Source organism: Polyodon spathula, chromosome 1 (assembly GCF_017654505.1).
Source record: "Polyodon spathula isolate WHYD16114869_AA chromosome 1, ASM1765450v1, whole genome shotgun sequence".
Classification (NCBI taxonomy): Eukaryota; Metazoa; Chordata; class Actinopteri; order Acipenseriformes; family Polyodontidae; genus Polyodon; species Polyodon spathula.
The window spans coordinates 13797461-13819058 of NC_054534.1; the positions used below are offsets into that span (position 1 = coordinate 13797461).

At 37.6% G+C, this 21598-nt stretch overlaps 1 protein-coding gene across 4 annotated transcripts in view; it reads right to left on the reverse strand.

Annotated features, from left to right (window-relative positions):
* Positions 1-21598, reverse strand: part of LOC121314418 (dymeclin-like) — a 170911-nt gene that overhangs the window by 61265 nt on the left and 88048 nt on the right. For 3 of the 4 annotated variants that reach the window (XM_041247681.1, XM_041247671.1, XM_041247699.1), the window contains 3 exons: positions 20570-20683; positions 17981-18075; positions 12677-12841 (listed from right to left, as the gene is read on the reverse strand). In XM_041247681.1, the coding sequence (XP_041103615.1) occupies positions 12677-12841; positions 17981-18075; positions 20570-20683 (374 nt within the window). The remainder of the gene's footprint in view (positions 1-12676; positions 12842-17980; positions 18076-20569; positions 20684-21598) is intronic. The other variant, XM_041247690.1, reaches the window with a different exon arrangement.

A 21598-nucleotide genomic window follows, 5' to 3' on the forward strand; every position in this document is an offset into this window, starting at 1 on the left:
GTATGTTTATGAAGTGAAATCTTTACACAGAATTTCCATGTAATTTTCTCACACACAGATTCTAAGATTCTCGTATAGCCTCTGGATACACAATGGTGTCAGATGGTATTGATAGATCAAGGCTGTAGGCAGAATTGATAGCTGATGCTTCAAGTTACAGTTGGTTCTTAAGCTTCTGACATTTCATTCTGCTTGATCAAGGAAGTAATAAACATCACCGATCAATACTGACTTCAACTGTAATCTAATAATACCACCTTCAATCACCTTTGTGTTGACAACTGACCACCATATAAGTCTAGCAGGGAGTCATTTACAAAGCACACAGACATTTGCCAATTCTTTGATGACATGTTTAAATAATAACAGAAAGCTACCCACATTCCCATGCTTTAAAAGAGTGACTACTCACAACACACACAAAGAAAAGTAGGCTCCATTCATTTGGTTTCAGGAACATCCAAACTACTGTTTGATAACTCACATAATGATATTCCACTTGTATAAAGGGAAAGGAATACAACCAAGAAATGTACACGATTTGGAAAGAAAAATGGCTTTATTCAAACACAGGCCTCCAGTGGTGTCAGTCATGAGAAGCAAGTAGGCAAGCTAGTTAACTTTTTGTTTCAGAGACAATGTAATTCTCTCTTTTAAAATGACAGGATAATTAAAATAATTGGCCAAAAGTGAAATCCTACCATACATTTTAAAGGAATAATAATAATAATAATAATAATAATAATAATAATAATAATAATAATAATAATAATATATAATAATAATAATAATAATAATTCTTCATAAAAACTACAAATACAAAATAAGTATACATACAGCTGGTACTTTTAAACCTAAACTAACAAAAATTGGGCTGTTTCCCAAACCTTTCCTAATCCTACACTTGTGCGGAAGGCAATATCCCAACAAAGTATGGAAAACTTGCATAAACACCAAAGCCACCACTTTTCTGGTCAGTCTGGGAATGCTGCAAGAGGAAGCGACTGGAAGGAAAGCATTGGTGGCAAGAGCAAAGTGGCCTAAATAACCATATTTAAAGAACCTCAGAATTACATTTTGTGGAAAATCCAAAAATGAATTTAAAATAAAAACAAACCACGAAACAGAACTTCAACTGAAGCATTCTGTAGCCTTTACTTGTTTTACCCTAGGAAGAGAAAACCATAATTTCTCTGACTCCATGCCACCAGGAGCTTTATTTCTGCTGAAGTGTATGTTATCTGTTTTTCAGTTTTATTCAAAGGATTCTTGAATGCAAGTTGCGGTATGGAAATATTCTATTCTGTCACAAAACAAAAAAAATATACATAATGTATAGACAAATCAGCATATGGAATTCATTTTGCAAATTACCTTGCCCTGTTCCAAAACAACTGTATAATGGTATATATTAAGCTGATGCACTGAAAAATTAAGGGGTCTTGAGGAAATGGATATTTCCACATTCAGACTGCTGACATTCTCACATTTTACAGAACATTTTTTCATCTCCCTGTTTTACACTTTATTCAATGAAACATGCAGATTATAGGACAGCATACCTCTGGGCCATTCCATGAAAATGTTTATTTTTATTGGAAAGCACAAGACATAAGCTGTGTAAGCCCATCCACACAAAAATCATTAGTCTGATATCACTGATTTATCATGGAATAGTCCACTGTATTAGCAAATGTGTCAAAAAACATTTGTTAACATTTTATGATTGAATGTCATTATAGAAAAGATAAATAGACTACATTATTCATCTCTTGGAATTATTTATTTTAGCCTACAATGACAGGTCCTGATGGATCCTAGTTCTGTAACGGTTTCTTATTAGATCTGGTTAACAATTTATTTTGTGGTTCATGTCTGGAGATCAGTGCTACTGCAGATAAAGCTATCTACAGTAATTGCCTCTGGATACCAAATAATTGGCATGAACTCCTTACATTGGGAGGTCACTGGGTTTGATCCCGAGCCATTCTAAAATAAGTAAACTCTGGGGAAAAATGGCAATCTAATGGGTAAGTAAATCACACCAAAATGGAGAACCATCACGTCATTAGATCATTGGACCCAACAATCTTACAGGAAAAGAGCCAGACACCGCCACAAGACTATTTGTCCTCAAGAGTATGAATCACTGACACACACCCTAGTCTGAATATGAACTTCATCACAAAAGAAATAATGTGGCGGCAGCTTGATCTCATGGCTGAGCTTAGGAAATGCTTTTAGGCTAACAACCATTGGACTGAACTGAACTGAATCTTTTTATAAATACAAAAAGTAAACACATTTTAAAACTTGTAAGTAGAAATAAGTTATTACTGATACTAGAAGCTCTTTGTGAATCCCCATTATGATGATACAGGCCCGCCAACAGCCATCCAAAAAACATTTAGTGCAAAATGATTCTTTAGTATTCTGGTTTATTAATTTAAGTACCCCGTTACCATTGATATTTTCTTATGACTCTATGAATAACGTCCATACACTTGAATTCAATAACCGTACTGACAGAAAGCAACAAAAAGTAATCCGACCAACAAAATCAGGTCTTCAGTACACAATAAATTAAACTACTTTGCTGAAAAATAGACTGACCTTTTAATTAGCTTACAGATATTTGCACTAAGATGGCAGGCAGTACAATGGACTCTATTCATCAGCATGTCGGTCCTAAAATGTCTTAAGGGGTTTGAAGCCTGTTTTCCAAATGCTTGTGTTGCATCAACTCCCTCACCTTTACTAACGGTGTTCAAAAAAAAAAAAAGAAAAAAGTTTGCGCATCATTAACTATCGACTGGTAGTCGAATAGAGGCATCATTATTTTTGTAACAGTTAAGGGAACTTTTCTCTGTCAGATTTGACCACGAATTCAAATGAGATTTTTACTGAAAAAAAAAAAAAAAAACTTGATTAATGAGTAATAGCTCACTGAATCTCGGTTTAAAAAGAATAAATAAAAAAATGATGAATAAATTAAAAAAATAAAAAAAACATTGATGAATATAGCCCAATGTCCTTTGGGTCACAATCCCGTTAGTGTGAAACCACGTACCTGGGTTTTACCCGGGTCGCAACAACCCACCTCGGATGTGGGTCGACATGCTTTGACTCGGGCTGAGCGAGACAAAATGAATGACGGCCGTTCATAAGCCAACAAAATAACAAACAGCCGCGACTGTGTGCAAGTTTCACTTCTGGAGGAACGTTCCTGTTTATTCTGTTTAGCCATATTTTTGTTGCTTGAGACACACCATGAGCCAGACTGCAGCAGGGATGAAGAAGCGTTTGCTCTAAAACAGCATTTGGGCCGACGGTTCAATCCAGAGAAGCTTGGATGGAAGCATCTGTAACAAGCTAGTTCCGGGGTATTGGTACGCACATTTATCTGTCTCCCACATCAACTCTGCTTTATCAAAAGCAGTGAAATCGCATCGCCGACCCGCATGACAACGGGTCCTGACCCGGGTACAGCCTGCTAGTGTGAAAGGGGCTTTGGATGTTGGCCGGGACTGAGAACTCATAGGTTCTTACTGAAATTATTATTAAATTGTTTTTGGTTGAGGGTGCCCATGCTAGAGGCATCACTTTCACTTAGGTACTGCTTTTTGCTGCTTTGCTCGGTTCACTTCTCAGCCTGGTTCGGGACTTCAATTAACAATGTACTATCTTCAGGTACTTTTGTATTCAGACATTTAGCCCGTTTACCATCATTTGTCTAATTTAAGCTGTACACAGCTGACATTCAAATTATTCTAGGTCTACACACAGAAACTAACAGACGAAAACTTTGAGATTCAGCTTTCTATTTTCTGGAAAGTTTTTTTTTTTTTTTAGTGTCCCCAACTTACTGGGACTGCACAGACAATAAGCAAAAATCCTGAAGAAATGCTTGCACCAGCAAACATTATACATGCATTCCATAATACATCACATAGAAACTCAATTTATGACATCAACCGTATTATTTTTACCTGGTTTATTTTTCATATAATTATGGGTGACGTCAGCTGCTTTAAAAAAAAAATCATACCCAAGGCACCTCTCTGAATTCCAAAGAAGTGCGCCTCAGTCATGGCATTCATTTTATCAACCTTTTCCCACTTCAGCAAAGAATGTACTCAATAATGGTTAGTTATGAGTAGAAAACAAATATTGCTGAATTGTTTTAACATGTATATTACTAATAAAGCCGTATATAGATCTTGGCTTTCAGCCTCATCTATTCATCTCTACTCATGCTGATATTACCACAGGTTTTAACCAAAAACTAAGAGACAATTAAGGAAGATGACTACTGAGAACCTCTGCTGGTTCAGGTGTTGGAGAAAAGACACCTCAAAGTCATTCTATGGGGAGACCATTACATTACATATACAGCTATGGACAAAAGTTATGCATCACCCTACACAATACACTGATACACTAGTTTTGCTTCATAAAGTCGAATGAAATCTGCTGAATAATGTTCCGTTAACATATTAAGTTACATACTGCTTTGTAGTTCTCCATATATTTAACAGAAAATTGACAAAAAACTGAAAATGTGACATTTTGAAATCAAACATAAAATACTGTACTACTATTATGGCTTCAGGTAGACTTTTGCAATGCTAAAATTCTAGGTGATGTAAAACTTTTAGCCATAGCTGTACATTCAATAAAGCTCAAATGCTTTTTGTTTCATAAATAAGTGGTTTAATTAAGTTTCACAACCTGGGAGATTTAAGTTTCGATTTCAGCAAGCAATTAAAAGACAAAACATGTATCTTTTAAAATGCCACAGTACAGAGAAGACCTTTGAAGGAAAGCATGTTATTTTCAAATTACACTAGCACGATGAATTGCTAATATTATCATTATGATAATGTGCTTTTGCCCACGCCATCCTTAAATCAGACAATTGTCACCTCTAGAAGAGATGAGAACTGCAAAATGAACTTGTTACAGTATAAGCAACTGTAGCTACTCAAGTAAAAAGCCACTATCATATAAGCTTTGGCTTAAATGTTTGTCTACTTATATCGTTCTTGGATTGTGAAGAAAGTGCTTTCCATACAGTAGTAACATATAACTAGCATTTATAAAGGTGTTTCAAAATATTAAATGGTAATTAGTAGGGGTCCTAATCAATTACTGATTAATCAATTAAATCACACCTGTGGGCTTTGATCAATTAAAACACAACTGATCGGTTAATCTTGTCTACCTGAGTGCAGTATCAAAAATGGTGCACGAAATCTTGAAAAACAGCAGAGGGTACTTCCAAAGATATTCTATATTATCAAAACACTCAGCTCTGCCTTTACTTCTGTCTTGTGGCACACAAATAATCATGGGATATAAACAGCGCTCCAGGGCTATTTTTCTATTGAAGAAGGGTTGGACTGGGCTAATTTTGCATGGTTTACATTTTTTTGAATTTATTATTTTTTTTTACTTTTGAAGTCTGTTTCACTATTACCCAGGCTCCACGGAAGAAATATATTAACATGGTGAATGATGACATAATGCAATTGATAAGAAAAATAAACATTTCTGTGCAGTTAAGATCACAGGTTTAGTGCTGCAAAGGTTTATCAGTTCTTTTAAATATTTATAGAGATTTTACAGTCAAATCACAGATCAGATGATTAAATCGATCAAAAGAAAATATTAAGATTAAAACCTTTAGTAATTAGCTAAAAAAAATAAAAATCAGTATGTTTTCTTCCTGTAAATGAAAGTATGCCATATAGTCAGTTGATCCTGACAGTACTGTTTACTTAGGTTAGCTGCAAGTATACTCTATAGCTGTTAAAATTATATGCTGTAATTCAGTTTCAAAATGGTGGAAAAAAAATTTTCTTTAGATCCTCATGTGACATCAGACTTGTATAAACCATGAATGTTTATAAATCTCTTTTTTAGTTGCTGTAATTACATTTACATGCTTTCTATAAATGACTCAAATAAATTAAATTGCACGTCTTATCCATTTTGGTCAATGTGTGTTGTCAGTAGTGAAATAGGGGTACCCAACAGGTCCAAGTCTCCTATTATAGAGAGCCAGAGGGGACAGTGGGTTGATTCCTGGGAGGGAGGAGATATATCTCTGCTCTCCCAAATGAGGCTACCATCTCTGGTTCGCCTCAACTCTGCGACAGTGAAAAGAGGTTATTGTTTGCCCAGAGCAAAGCTTACAGGCCACATGATGGAGACTCTGCAACCTGAGGCCATCTATGTGGTTAATGTAAACCACCACTGTTGCTGCCATTGAAGGGGACTGGTGACTAGTTACGTGTGAGCGTCTGGCTGAGCTGGAGACTGAGCACAAATGAGCCAGTCATCCAAACAATAGAGTAGTTGTACACTGTTCCCTGATAGGTGAACCACAGGTACTTCATGGGCGCCGGTTTTCATGGGGATATAGAAATAGGCATCTTTGAGGCGCACCATGGTGAACCAGTCGCCTGGCTGATTGACTGCAACAGCTGTTGCATCGTCAACATTTTTAATCTCCTTCGGCTCAGATACAGGATGATTTTCCTGAGGTCGAGGATTGGTCTGAGGCCACCATCCCGCTTGGGCACGGAGTAGAACTCCGTCCTCCAACTGGAGGTGGTGTATCCTGCGAGTCTGTGACTGATGCTGCAATCACGGCATGAAAGAGAAGGGGACCATGCTTGACTGCAATGAGTAGCCGGTCTGAACAGTAGAAAGTACCCAGATGTCTGTGGTGCACCAACACCAATACTCCAGATGGCTCCCTAAGAAGAGGCCCTGTGCCTTTGGCAGAAAAACCCTAGGGCCACTGCTCACCTTGTGGCTTGGCTCGAGGCTCTTGCCTCTGCATAGCGCAGTGGAACTTTTTATAGCCTATGTGGCGAACGGCCACAGGCCGAATAACATCTCTGGCTGCAGGCACAGCCGGCTGTACCCGTCCCTGAATCTGCTGGCACAGGAATAATATCAGCAAGTAGCAAACAATGTACAATAAGAATGTGCAGTTGCTGCCTCAGGTTCTAAAGACAGCAACGGGACTGGACGGAATGGAGCAAGCACACCAGCTCCTTAATGGGTTCCTGTTCGCGGTGAGAGCACTGCAGTATCTCGTCCACTGCGGGACCAAAGGTATGCCACAGTTTTGTAATAGGGGCATCCAACAGCAGCGCTTTGTCTCCATCAGACACGCATGCCTGTGGGAAACTGCTGCCCAGAGGTTCTCTATTCCCGGGTGCATGGATATGGGGTGAGGACACAGTCGTCTCTCTATGAGAGGGTGATGGGGGAAGAGTGCTGTGCAGGAGTGAGGGACACAGAGCATTGTTGAGCTGCAAAAGAGACGTTTCTCCAGCATGCTCGTGGAAAAATGTGAAACAGAACTCACATAAAATGCGGTATACCAGTGGCTCCTTTGCATGCTGCTTGTCCACAGGCAGGCTGGCCTTGCATGTGTCACAGGGATAAAACCCAGGCATTATGCAAACAGCAAGCAATGTACAGTTGTTGCCTCAGCTTGCTAAAGACAGCAACAGACCTATCAACAAGACCTGCTTGGTACCAGATTGGGGATGTAATCCCTGGTCGGTAGCAGGTCGTACCCAAGACAGTACCAGAACGGGTGGAAAGACATTACCGAGAGCAAATAGCCAAGCCACAAGGTGAGCAGCGGCCCTAGGGTTTTGCAGGTTTACAGGTCTACACAGTTCATGATACTTAACGAAGCAGTACATAGGGATGCCCACCTATATAGCTTCTGGCAAACCCACAGTCCAAATGCAAACAAGACCTAGGGAAGCCTGCTGTTAAGAGTCCTTACCACTTAACAGCCTTCGTAATAGTGCTGCAAGTAGTCACCACGATGGCAGTGAGATACTGTGGCACAGACTGCAAGCAATCTCAGCCAAATATTACATTTCAAATACTAATAAAATAATAAAAAAAAAAAAAAAAAAAAACCAAAGCAAACAAAAAAACAAGGCGTAAATCACAGGTCCCTAGTCAGTTTTTCTCCAGAAAAAACAGAGAAAAGCTTTCAATGGCCGAGAGAGGGAGAGAGAAGTTGGGGGAAAAAAATGAGACGAATCTGAGCAATATGCATAGTTCCTTCACCACAGACATAACACAGACAAACAACATAGCTGCTTCCGCATCCAGCACTCAAAGAAAATCGTGGACATTTGCCAAGATTTTTGAGATATTATAGTAATAAAACAATGACTTGGATAGCATTATTGAGGAGTTTGGTGATGAATTGAGTGATCAGGAGAGGATTTATCAGTATGCATTTGAAGAGATACAGTGGCTCTCAAAAGTATTCACACCCCCACCCCCCCTTGGACTTTTCCACATTTATTTTGTTACAACGTGGAATCAAAATTGATTTAATTAGGAGTTTTTGCCACTGATCAACACAAAAAAGTCCATAATGTCAATGTGAAAAATAAAATCTTATAAATTGTTCTAAATTAATTACAAATACAAAACAGAAAATAATTGATTGCATAAGTATTTACCCCCTTGAGTCAATATTTGGTAGAGGCACCTTTGGCAGCAATTACAGCCATGAGTCTATTTGGATAAGTTTCTACCAGCTTTGCACATCTGGACACTGCAATTTTTACACACTCTTCTTTGCAAAATTGCTCAAGCTCCGTCAAGTTGGATGGGGACCTTTGGTGAAAAGCAATTTTCAACTCTTTCCACATATTCTCAACTGGATTGAGGTCCGGGCTTTGACTGGGCCACTCCAGGACATTGACCTTTTTGTTTTTAAGCCACTCCAGTGTGGCTTTGGCTGTATGTTTGGGGTCATTGTCATGCTGGAAGATGAATCTTCTCCCAAGTCCCAGGTCTCTTGCAGATTTCAGCAGGTTTTCCTCCAGGATTTCTCTGTACTTTCCTGCATCTATTTTGCTATCTTCACAAGCTTTCCAGTCCCTGATGCAAAGAAGCACCCCCATAGCATGATGCTGCCACCACCATGCATCATGGTAGGGATGGTGTTCTCAGGATGATGTGCGCTGTTAGGCTTGCGCCAAATATCGCGCTTAGCATTGAGGCCAAAAAGCTCTATTTTGATCTCATCAGACCATAGAATCTTCTTCCACTTGGCCTCAGAGACTCCCATATGCCTTCTGGCAAACTCTAGCCAAGATTTGATGAGAGTTTTTTTCAACAATAGCTTTCTTTTTGCTACTCTCCCATAAAGGCCAGTTTTGTGAAGCACCTGGGCTATTGTTGCTGTATGCACAGTGTCTCCCAGCTCAGCCGTGGAAGACTATAACTCCTTAAGAGTTGCCATAGGCCTCTTGGTGGCCTCCCTGACTAGTGCCCTTCTCGCCTGGATACTCAGTGTTTTGAGGACGGCCTGTTCTACACAGATTCACAGTTGTGCCATATTCTCTCCAATACTTAATAATGGACTTTACTGTGCTCCGGGGGATATTCAATGCCTTGGAAATTTTCTTATGTCCTACCCGATTGGTGCATTTGAAGAACCTTATTCCGGATTTGCTTTGAATTTTCCTTCGTCTTCATGATGTAGTTTTTGTTAGGAAATGTACTAACCAACTGTGGGACCTCCCAGACACAGGTGTATTTAACCTGAAATCATGTGGAACACCTTAATTGCACACAGGTGGACTCCATTCAACTAATTATGTGACTTCTAACAATAACTGGTTGCACCATTGCAAAGAGGGTGAACACTTATGCAAGCAATTATTTTCTGTTTTATATTTGTAATTCATTTAGAACAATTTGTAGATTTTATTTTTCACTTTGACATTATGCACTTTTTTGTTTTGATCAGTGGCAAAAACGCCTAATTAAATCCATTGTGATTCCATGTTGTAACATAATCAAATGTGGAAAAATCCAAGGGGGGCGATTACCTTTGAGAGCCACTGTACAGTGCCGTGAACAAGAATTTGCTCAGTCTGATTTTCTTCATTTTTGCACATTTTTCACATTGAATTTGGTCAGATGAGTTTTAGTAGTATTTAGAGGGATTCAGAGAAAAAATGACACCAAAGTTTGGTGCTTCTTTCATTTGTTTGGTGTGCAAGGTAATCAAACATGCAATCTTCAGGTGTGAAAAAGTTATTGCCCCCCCCCCCCCCCAGTTAACTCAACCCAATTAAAGGGATAATTAGGGTCAGCTGTTTGAATATTTTGGTTAACTATCAGGCCTGATTTGGGCAAGGCCCTGCCCAATATAAATCTGACTAACTTTGGCCCTTACCATCAGAGTGAAGTTGTCAGCACACAGGTTCTAGAGGCACATCATGCTACGATCAAAAGAAATTCTTGAAGACCTCAGGGGAAAAAAAGTTGTTGATGCCAATTAGTATGGAAAGGGTTACAAAGCCATTTCTAAGGCTCTGGGGCAACCCAAATCACAGTCAGAGCCATATTGTCCAAATGGAGAAAGTTTGGGAGAGTAGTAAATCTTCCCAGGAGTGGCTGTCCTTCCAAAATCTCTCCAAGAGCAAGGCGTAAAATCGTCCAAGAAGTCACAAAGAACCCCAGAACAACATCCAAGGATCTGCAGGCCTCTCTCGCCTCGGCTAAGGTCAGTGTTCATGACTCCACCATCAGAAAGACACTGGGCAAAAATGGGATTCATGGCAGAGCAGGAAGGCGGAAACCACTGCTCACTAAGAACATGAATGCTCGTCTCATGTTTGCCAAAAACCACCTGGATGATTCTCAAGAGTTCTGGAACAATGTTCTATGGACAGATGAGTCAAAAGTGGAACTTTTTGGCCAACACGGGCCCCGTTATGTCTCGCGAAAACCAAACACTGCAGTCCATAGCAAGAACCTCATAACACCAATCAAGCTTGGTGGTGGTAGTGTCTTGATTTAGGGATGTTTTGCTGCATCAGGACCTGGACGACTTGCCATCATTGAAGGAACCATGAATTCTGCTTTGTAACAGGGAATTCTATAGGAGAATGTCAGGCCATCCGTCCTGAGCTGAAGCTGAAAACCCACAAATGTTAGAGTTGAAGCAGTTCTGCATGAAGGATTGAGCCTAAATTCCTCCATGCTGTGCTGTAAGAGACTGATCAATAACTACAGGAAGCGTTAGGTTGCAGTTATTGCTGCTAAAGGTGGCATAACCAGTTATTGAGTCTAAGGGAGCAATTACTTTTTCACATGAGGCACTGGGTGTTGCATAACTTTCTTTAATAAATAAATATAATAAGTATCAACATTTTGTGTTATTTGTTCACTGAGAGTCCCTTTTATCTATCTAATATTAGATTGTGGTTGAAGATATGATTACATTGTGTCAGAAATATGCAAAAATGCAGAAAATCAAACAGGGGGCAAATACTTTTTCACGGTACTACATGTGATAAACACAGCAAACAAGGAGTGGGGCAGGGCTGGAGATGCAGTACTGAGTGTCCTGTTGATATGCAGTGCCTTTTAAACCTGTTTTACTTTGAATAACATTACTTTTAAACAGTGCGTGTAACATAAACAATGCATGTGAAAATAAATTGGACCTGACGTGCCTAACAGGAGCTGAATAAACGGACCGCAAAGGGTTAACTCCAGCTGGAGTGAAGCAACCCGTGAGGAGAGCTCAAGTTAGCCGACTGCTTGATCCCTGGAAAGGGGTGGCAAAAGCCGCGGGCTTCACGCGGGGCACAAGGCCGATGTGGGACGTCACAAACAACAGGCTACGTGCAAATAATTAAGTGCAATTAGTGAAACTAAAACAACGTAAATAACTATTGCATAAACAGTGTAATACACAATCACTCGGTTCAAAGTACTCATATGTCTATAGCTCTCCCGTCAGATTCAGTCCTGTGAAAGGAAAAATGATGCTGGTATCTGTGCGTGCAGTATTGTTATGCCTTCGGGGGGGGCGGGCATGACTGCGTTACAGGCTCTGGCACACAGCTTTGATATAATCGATTCAGGTTTGGGGTCTTTAGGAGGTAAAACACCTAAACGGTAATGCTTAAGTTTCGTACTTTATAGTGAACCAAACCCTTTTACTGATTATGTCTGTTAAATTTCTGATGATCAAAATGTTTTAGTCTGGCTGAGTGAATGTTTTCATATTTTAGTATCTTCTTTGTATAAGATGCAGTGTGGATGGACTATGGTGAGAAATAAGGACCTTTTTCTTTGAAGATAATGCTTACACAGATAGAGGTATTGCCCTGGACAAATTTACTTTAGTAAATGTACTTTGCTTTTGATTTAGAAACTGTGGTCATGTCTTAGTTGTGGGACATGGGCCACTTTGTGAACAAGGACATTTATCTCATAATCAGGACAATTATGTTGTATAAACTGCATACATTTAATACATTAAATAATTAAGATGATCTCAGGATTACCAGTCACAGGATTTACTGCATACGTTTATTAGAATCTGTGGTAAGTAGTTACAAAATGTGAGAGTAAGACCGTACACGGTTTATCCGCAAGTGAAATTATGTCAAAATGAAATTAAAAGGGAACAATACCCCTGTCCAGACAAAATTAAAAACAGATGCTTGCAAATTTATGACAACCATGCAAAGCATCCCCTCCAAATATTATTTGGAGGGGAGCACAGGATTAATCTTTGTATCATCCGGCATGCAAGAAGCAGTCACAGTGAACATGCAGACATGCAGTAAAATGGAAAGCAGAGGTTATTAACCTGGAAGCATAGGACTTGAGAATGTAAGAACAAGTAAAGTGCAAGACTTCCTCTCCCGTGTCACCCAGGTACGTGAAGTACTGCTGCAGCGCAGTGCAATGGGAGCGGGGGAAATACATATGGTCCAAGACATACAAGTATCTCCGCATGTGGCGGCAGGTATAACTGAAAAACAAGGGGAAGGGAGACAAACAATGAAACAAGCAGATCATTTGGCTTTTCTTTCTCTTTTTGTCAATTTTGAAAGAGGTTTTGTTTCCATAGTTATGGGAATGTTGGAAAAAAGAAAAGCAGAGGGAAGAAAACAAGAATACAGGCAGAAGAATGCAGAATGAAGGACAGGTGATTGGAAATAATGTGTTTTAAAAAGGCATACTGTTTTAAAGCAATATAACTTATGGTAGGGGGGGATTTCATTCTCAAGCTCCTTTGCTTTGGAACTCCAGGCTCTATTCAGAATGTTGAGTCAATCAGCATTTTAAAATCCTAGCTAAATTTTTTTAACTTTTTAACTTTTACTACCAAGCAGTTTTGAGCTCTTTTTAGTTTGTTCAATTTCTTTTGTAAAACGCCCTGGGATGCTTGTTCATTAAGGACGCTATATAAATGAAACTGGTACAGTATGGCATGGTATGGTATTGGAAATAATGAGATGCATTAGTGAAATACTCCAAACAGCATTGTACAGCTACTGCTTAAAATGTTTTGTATCACCTACAATTTTAGCATTAAGACATAATAAAAAATAATAAAAAAAAAAAATACTATATATATATATATATATATATATATATATATATATATATATATATATATATATATATATATATATATATATAAGAACATTATTTAGATATTTTATTTAACATCACATAATCAAAGAAACTATAAAATTATATTGTGAATAATGCGAAAGTCTACCGGAAGCTGTAATAGTAGTACAGTATTTCATGTTAGATTTCAATATGCCACATTTTTTCAATTATATCAGTTTTTCGTTAAGTATATGGGAAACTGCAAAGTAGTATGTAACTCAATATGTTAACATAACATTATTCGGCTGGTTTCATTCAACTTTATAAAGCAAAATTAGTACATTTTACAGGGTGATGCAAAAGCTTTTGGCCACAGCTGTAGAAAAGTCAACTGATGTAGTTTATTTCTATAAACTCAAACATCTGTTTCTTTTTTACCTTTTTTTTTTTAAATTCCAATATATGTTTACTAATAGATTGTTAATTAAGTCTATTTTTTAGCCTTTTGAAAAAAAACAACAAAAAACAAAAAAACTGTGGCTTTATAGAAACAACCACTATGGGTTTGCAATTGTAATATCTGCAACTGAAGCCACAATGAGCTAGTACATAGAAAAAAATCACTATATAAATCCACCTCAAATGGTCATCTCTAAAACCACCTTACTTCAGAAATTCAGCTGGACTCCCATGACTACCACAATCTTGAGCGTTGCATGAAGATAGACCCATAAAAAAGACAGCCTTTCATTACTGAAAAACTTTGTTTACTTTAATAAAGGTCTACCTTAAAAGAATCTGGAAAATTCTCGGTAGCCTGAGCATGGAAAAGCAAAAAGTGTGGTCTGGACTCGTCCCATTAAAAACAATGGTTCCTCATTTTGAACAAAGTTTGCTATTCAGTTTTTTTCTGGAAATGCTGGCAAACAGCTTGCAGTCATTAAGCAAGACTTGGTTCCTTTTTAGAACGCCTGAGAAATCATTACTTCTCCTGCCAGTGCTGTTTTACATTGTTCTTGGAGCATAAATTAACAGGCGGTTACAGAAATGCAAGTCTAGTTCATGTAGTTCCTTTGAAATGTAGTAATATTCTTGGCATAGACCTTAAGTAAAAATCTTACAGGGGACTTTTTTTTTAATGTTATTACTATTTTTTCATAAAGGTTCACTGGTGCAGGTAACCGCTAAGGGATAAGGCCCTAAGGGCTACTCATATAACCCACACAAAGACATAACATTACATTTAACTTGTATGAATATTCCCACACAGAAAGGAGTTGGTGATTGTGAAATACTAACTGTATTTAATAATAATGTTGACAGCATGAGAAGTACTTCACTGGCATTGTGAACTAACCAATGGAAGACTGTTGTGTAACTACCAAAGCCAGTTATTCCTCAAAAAGCACAGGAAAAATAAAAAAAAAAAACACACGTGTATTACATAATAATCCATATTTCTGTATCACTTGGGCTTGAAGGGCAGATGTGGCAGGTTTTTCTTTTTCAAATGTTATATTTTTTTACTGTGCTAGTATTACAATATCCAACATGTATATTTATTTCTTTAAAAATAAATGACAACTGTGTGTGTATGTGTATGTATATATATATATATATATATATATATATATATATATATATATATATATATATATATATATATATATATATATGTACTACATGGCAGATTACAATGATGCATGAGATTTCTAACCTGCCTTTTTCAGAGTTAAATGGAATACACCTGCAGTCCTGTCCCCTTTACCCCATCCCAGCAAAGAGAAACAAACCTTCCCTTTAAATGAAGCCAGATAACCCTGTCGGTCATTATTGCTTAATTATATAAAATTTGCAACAGTATTCTATAAGCCTACCTAGCAACCTAACCCACTGCTCTCCACCTACCTCTGAAGACTGTTCATACTATTCATCTAGTTGTTAACCAGAAAGACACCCACTTTAGCACATTATATACAGTGAATTTGTATGGCACTTAGAGTATATTTTTCACATTGCACTGTTTGGTGAATTACTGCATTCAGCTGATGTATTAGCATTGATTGGCTCTCTGTTTACCAATTACTCTGAAACAGCAGAATGTCTGGCTCAAATGAACAAAAAGGTTGCTGTCCCCTGTGCAAGAATATAGAGGGCTGATGCACTGTGGCATTTTTCCTTCGAGTTCTGCGCCACCGTGATGGCACAAAACACAAACAGAAACCTCAAAAAATAAGTAAAAGCAACATTAATTCAATGGCTTCTTTCTCTGCTCTTCTTGCAAATGAAGTTTGTACTGATATACATCTGTTACACAGTAGCACAGCCTACAGTGGTAGACAAGCTGGTAGAGGTTCAGACAGGAAGCCTTGCAGTAAATTCCTTTTTCCCCCGGCAAATCTGCAATGTGATGCCCCTTATCTAGCGCCCTGCGGTAACAAGCTGGCTCAGTAATGTTCTGTGTTCTATTCTTTTTAAAACAGTCTTAAGATAAATAGAACTGAAGAGGAATTCTCTCAGCACAGAGACAACTGGACACCCCTGAAAGCAACAGTCTTTGAAAAAAGGAAACTGCATCATGAAGCTGTTCAAAGGAATCACCAGTTCTGGCTTAAATCTCTGGTCATTATACTCAAAAGCAAGTGAATAAAGCTTCACTGATGAACGATTTCACAGATCACACTGGCCCAAGCATGGTGGATCACCTGCCTCCTCGTGGCTGAGGGAGCAGTTCTATTGCCATGCCTATAGAATCACTGATCTTTTTTCTTTCTTTTTTTTTTTTTTTTTTTTTTTTTTTTTTTAACATGCAAAACATGTCCAGTGTTGGTCGAACAACGTAGTGGTTTTGTGAAGTGGACTACTATAAACTGGAGGGAAGTTGAAAGCGGCAAAACTCATTTGACCTGTGAACTAAAACAAGATTTGAACATAGACCGCCAGGTGAAAGGCTAGTCAATCTTGTCTCTGTGTCACCACACAGTGGAGAGACACATTTGTCAGAGACAGAACAACTCCAAATAAAGTAATGCAGCAACAAAAAAACAAAAACATTTGAGCAACATAAAATTACATTTTTACCCAAGTCTACAAATGCCACAAACACCCACTGAGTCACATAATGGCAGTGCAGATGGATGAACAATTAACAAATACCACTCATCTTGTGTTTCACCAGCTTTACACATTATTTAGTTCAGGGATTTAAATTATTACTAGAAGTACATATACTGCAGTCATAAACGGTTACACAATTTCTTATCTGGAGGTACATTTTTATTTTATTTTATTAAAAATAGCTTTACAGGCATAAGCAAGGTTATGTAATGTAGTGCTCAAGATGGCAGTCCTTATGCTACTGTAGCACTGGGGATCCAGTTCATTTTTTTTCCTATCCCTCAAACTACCATGTCCTTCAACCCTACCCCCTAATCGTTGACAGTGCATTTATAACATGTTTAATAATCAAAACACCAAGGTCTAAACAGCAATTTCCATTGAAACAATTGTGACAAGACCCTCAAATCTAATTTCACATTTCAAGCAAACAGTCTTGAAAAGACTGCAATTGTTATTTGTTAGATTTGAGTATGTCATCGCCTGAAAGGCCTACTTTTACACTGAACAGGTTAGGCATTAATATTCTGTAGTTGGTTGTTCACAAGAGGGAAATATATCCAATTCAAGATTAAAAAAAAAAAAAAAAATGCAATAATTTATTTACATTTAAGTATGGTACTATGAATTTATATTAAACTGAAACACATATTTATGTCGCCAGAATTAAGGACCAGAATTTAAAACAGCAGTGCAAGAATTAACTTAAGCATTTGAACATAATTAAGTCAGAGGCAGGTTATACCAGAGTTTAAGCCAAATCACGTTACACTGAAACCCTGACGAAATTATTTATTTAAGCACAACTGGGACAAGTCAATTAACTGAAATGTGTAACTGTTCCTCAGCAGCCTGTTGCTAAGGGAAGCATTTGTTTCTGCTTTTTCTGTGGCTTTATCTTTGCAGTGAATATCCCAACAATCTCTTGTCACAAAAAAAATATTAAAGCATGTTTGAGTATTTTTTTTTTTTTTTTTTGTAATGCTTACTTTTATCCTTTTTATCAATTTTTCAACAGCAGTGAAAGGCTTTTTAGCTTGGCTGGCTGTGTTGTTACCATTTAGTTTGTGCACACCAAGAGGCTGCCACACACGAGAGGCGATGCGATTTTTCATTGGGCGACAAGATACTTTCGCAGCGACATGACCACACACACACCAGAAACAACACGGGGGCGAAGCGGCAGATTTGAAAACTGCCAGATATATAAAACTATTACAAATTGCTATTGACAAAACTATGATGAAGAGTAATATATTCCAAGTAAATAATAATACATAAATAAACCAGTTAAAAGATATATGCTTGTAATTAGAGAAAAAGTTCAATTAAGGAACACCTCAATATTAACCAAGCCTTACTTCAACTTGCCCTGCAGTAACAGGCTGACTCAGAAATGTTCTGCGTTTGGGTTGCTAGTAAAATAGCTTACCTGATAATTCTTTGGGCCGCATACTGATGAAGAGAACGGAACTGAGACGACATATTAGCTAAAGCTGCCAGACAGTTTGTGTGAAGGTATTTGTCCTAGAGGAAGAGAAAAAATGTACTAATTTGCAAAGCAGATTATAACCTTTTCAACACCATTGTAACCTATCCTATCAAGTGATGTACACATCAACACAAAACTGAAAAGGACAAAAGCACCTAAATGTACAATTATAACAATATCTGAAGCACTGGCAGTAATTGAAAAACCAACTTCCAGTATTTTTGAACCAAAAATGTGGTTACTCAAATGAATACTGCTTTTTTTCTTTTTGAAGAAATGTAGCAACAAAACATGGATACACTTCAAGTCTGAAAATTTGAGTTTCCATTCACAAAGACACATTTTACATTTCAGAAAGCCAGAACTCAGTTTGGCAATTGCACTGGGCAATTTCTGTGGTTTGTGATACAGTTTTGTTTGTGCTATACATTGTTTAGTAGGCCTGCTAACTATTTATCAAGCCTAAACAGTTTAAAAGTACTGGAGTTATCTTTCCAAGAATATGACAACACTCTGCTGTTTTAAATAATTAGATTTCCTGGACCACTATACAACTCTCCGTTGTTTAGAGTTGAAACACCTCAATTTATTTAATATATAACAGTGATTGTGTTCAGTTCTGAGTTATGGGGATTTGGGTGCAAAACCCAAGCTACTGTATCTACTACATTATATATACATATAGACACACACACACACACACACACACACACACACACACACAGTGCTCCCTCGCTACAAGGTTCTCATTATAACGCGTCTCGGATATAACGATCCTACAGCATGTCCCCCAGTTCCCTATACTAGTGATTCATGCAATATTTATACAGTAAAAACAGTACCGGTGTTGTTCAAACTATAAACAACTTCTCAGTCTAACTTCCATTTCTGTCTCTCCCTTTTGATACAGTATCTGAACTGAAGAAAAGCTGTGCTGGCACTTTATAACACAGACATCTGATTCAGCATTCGTTTTATAGCTAAATAAATATCAGGCCTATTACATGGTTATCTTAATGTATTTAATTATTTGCTGTGAGAGGAGCCGCTGCTTTCTCCGGAGATGAGACACTTCAGCTTCGCTTCAGCCCCACTCCTGTATCCGAACCTGGGACAGCCCATTCCCTCTTCCCCTCTCCCGACCCTCTCTCCTTCTCAAACTTGGTTTGCTTGTCTGTCATTTCGAACTGAACTCCCGACCACCATTTAGTCAGGCTAGTTATAGTTTAAAAATTGCTAATTAAAATGATCCATGAGTGGGAATGTTACCTTTTTTTTTTTTTTTTTAATTATAGAGTTGATTACATGGTGTTTTATGAATGGTTAATTCACTGAAAGTTACATTTTTGCTTCACTTTATGTGGACTATACAGAAGGATTTATTTTATTTTGTAATTTAATCAGATGTGTGTTATGTCTCCCACGGCACACCCCACCCCCTCTCCCATTTATAACGCTCTTTGTTTGCAATGCTCATATTGTGTGTCCCCTGACCTGTGTTATAGCGAGGGAACACTGTATTAATTTACATTTGCATGGGACAGAATACATTAATCACACACTAATGCATGTCTCAAGTTGGTTTTGGGAAATAATGCATGAGTAGTACAGCCATTCTGACCCATGCGTTATTTTATATATTTCATGTTTCTTAAAGCATACAAAAGCAAATAACATTTATAAACAAACCACCACCATTGCCGCTCTCGCTACACAGCCAGAACAGCAGAGCTGTACAATAAAGACACTGTTCAAAGTCTTCCTCATTTCACCTTATTATTGACAAGATAAAAATCAAAAGGTGATTGTACAAATCTTTCACTTATCTCTCTTTTTCTTCCACAGAACACAAATATGACTTATCAGCAAGTGTTTTTTATATTCAAAATTTCTAGGATCAGCTCTGTCCGAGGCAAAGACGTTTATTTCGTCTACCTTGACCATTTCTGATCCCATCTAGAAGTAGGGGATATTGCCTTGATGGTAGAAAGAATTAATAAATCACACTGCCCGTCAAACTTGGCAATTACCCTTGTAGTTCACCTCTGTTTTGTGCAGCCCTTTTTAAATTATGCTATTCCTTATTTTAAACACTAATAAAAGCAATTTTAACATAAATTTATGACAACATTAAAAATCTAAGACTGTGTCACTTCACCATGCAGTGAGGTAAAAAAAAAAAAAAAATATCAGCTTCTTTGAAAAGAATTGAAGAATTAAACAATGTATAGGATCCATACTTATATTTAGATCTGAGAATAACATTATAATGCCTTATTAGTTGAAGTGCTCTTGGCTAAGTCCCACCTACATGATTAACTGCTTCTAATAATGTCCATGCACAGACATTGATCTTATCTTGGACCACCCAATGTTACCTTTGGTAAGGTAGTCCAAGATCAGTGCAAATTGGGGTCTGTGAAACCAGCTGCACAAACAGTTAATAGCTTACATGGTACCTAACTAGCAACACAGATACATTTAAAAATAATAATGAAACAAACAGAAAAAGCAGCCACAGAAGCTCACCCTTGTTCTTGTCATGTTGAACTGAATGGTCCGAATCACCACCAGTATTAGCAGACTCCCAAGGGAAATTTCAGTCAGAGCACGCTCAGTGTACCAGGTAATGTTTTTTAATATCTATGGGGAATAAAAAGAAAAACACAGTCACAAGCTGATTCCCAGTGGTTAATTGTACTTATAGCACTTTGCCATTTCAAGAGCACTTGCTTATTCTGGACAACATAACTGTGCACCTGCCACTCTGTCAAGGAAATTCATGGTTAAATTCATTTTAATATAAGCATTTCTCAGATATTTAATTCTGTTGTCTGTACTGACATGTTGTGGGGATTGGGTTGTTAACACAGATTCCAGAACATTCTTAACCAGATCTACTTCAAAAAGCTGATTAGATAAGGCACAGGCCACAAACTGTATTAACTCTTTGAAACTCGCCTTCCAAAATGCTACCTGATTATCTTGCCTCCTAAGGTGTCATAAAACTTACCAAGGGAAGCTACAGTGCAGTTGTACCATTATTGTGTTAAAAGTTAGTTAAAATGCTTTAAGAATAATTTGTAATTACATAACTTGTGAACACAAGTTTAATAGTTATTTTAAGTAAGTTTCCCCATAAATCTGTAAAAGTGTTTATTGTGTTTTAAAAGAATATTATAAACTAATAACTATTTTTAAATATTATCCTTTGATTGTATTATGATGTGTTTTATATGCCTGTAATCATAATTTTGTATAGAGAATTCATATGCTTCTCCAATAAATGTAACTAAAGTTATATTGAATAGGTTTAAATGATAAATGTAAACTCCTTTGATAACGAAATAGGTGGATACATTCCATTTCTAACACACCCTTTTTGTGTGACTCGCAACTGTCTATGAAATACTGTGAACCAATGGAAGGACCGACAAAGAAGTTTACAGAAAAGGGAATGCCTATACATTGTGTTATTTAAACTCAAAATAAGGATTTTCTTCTCTCTGGATTTGCTCACTGGATTTGCTCTTTCTTCAAAACATCTCATTGCTCTCA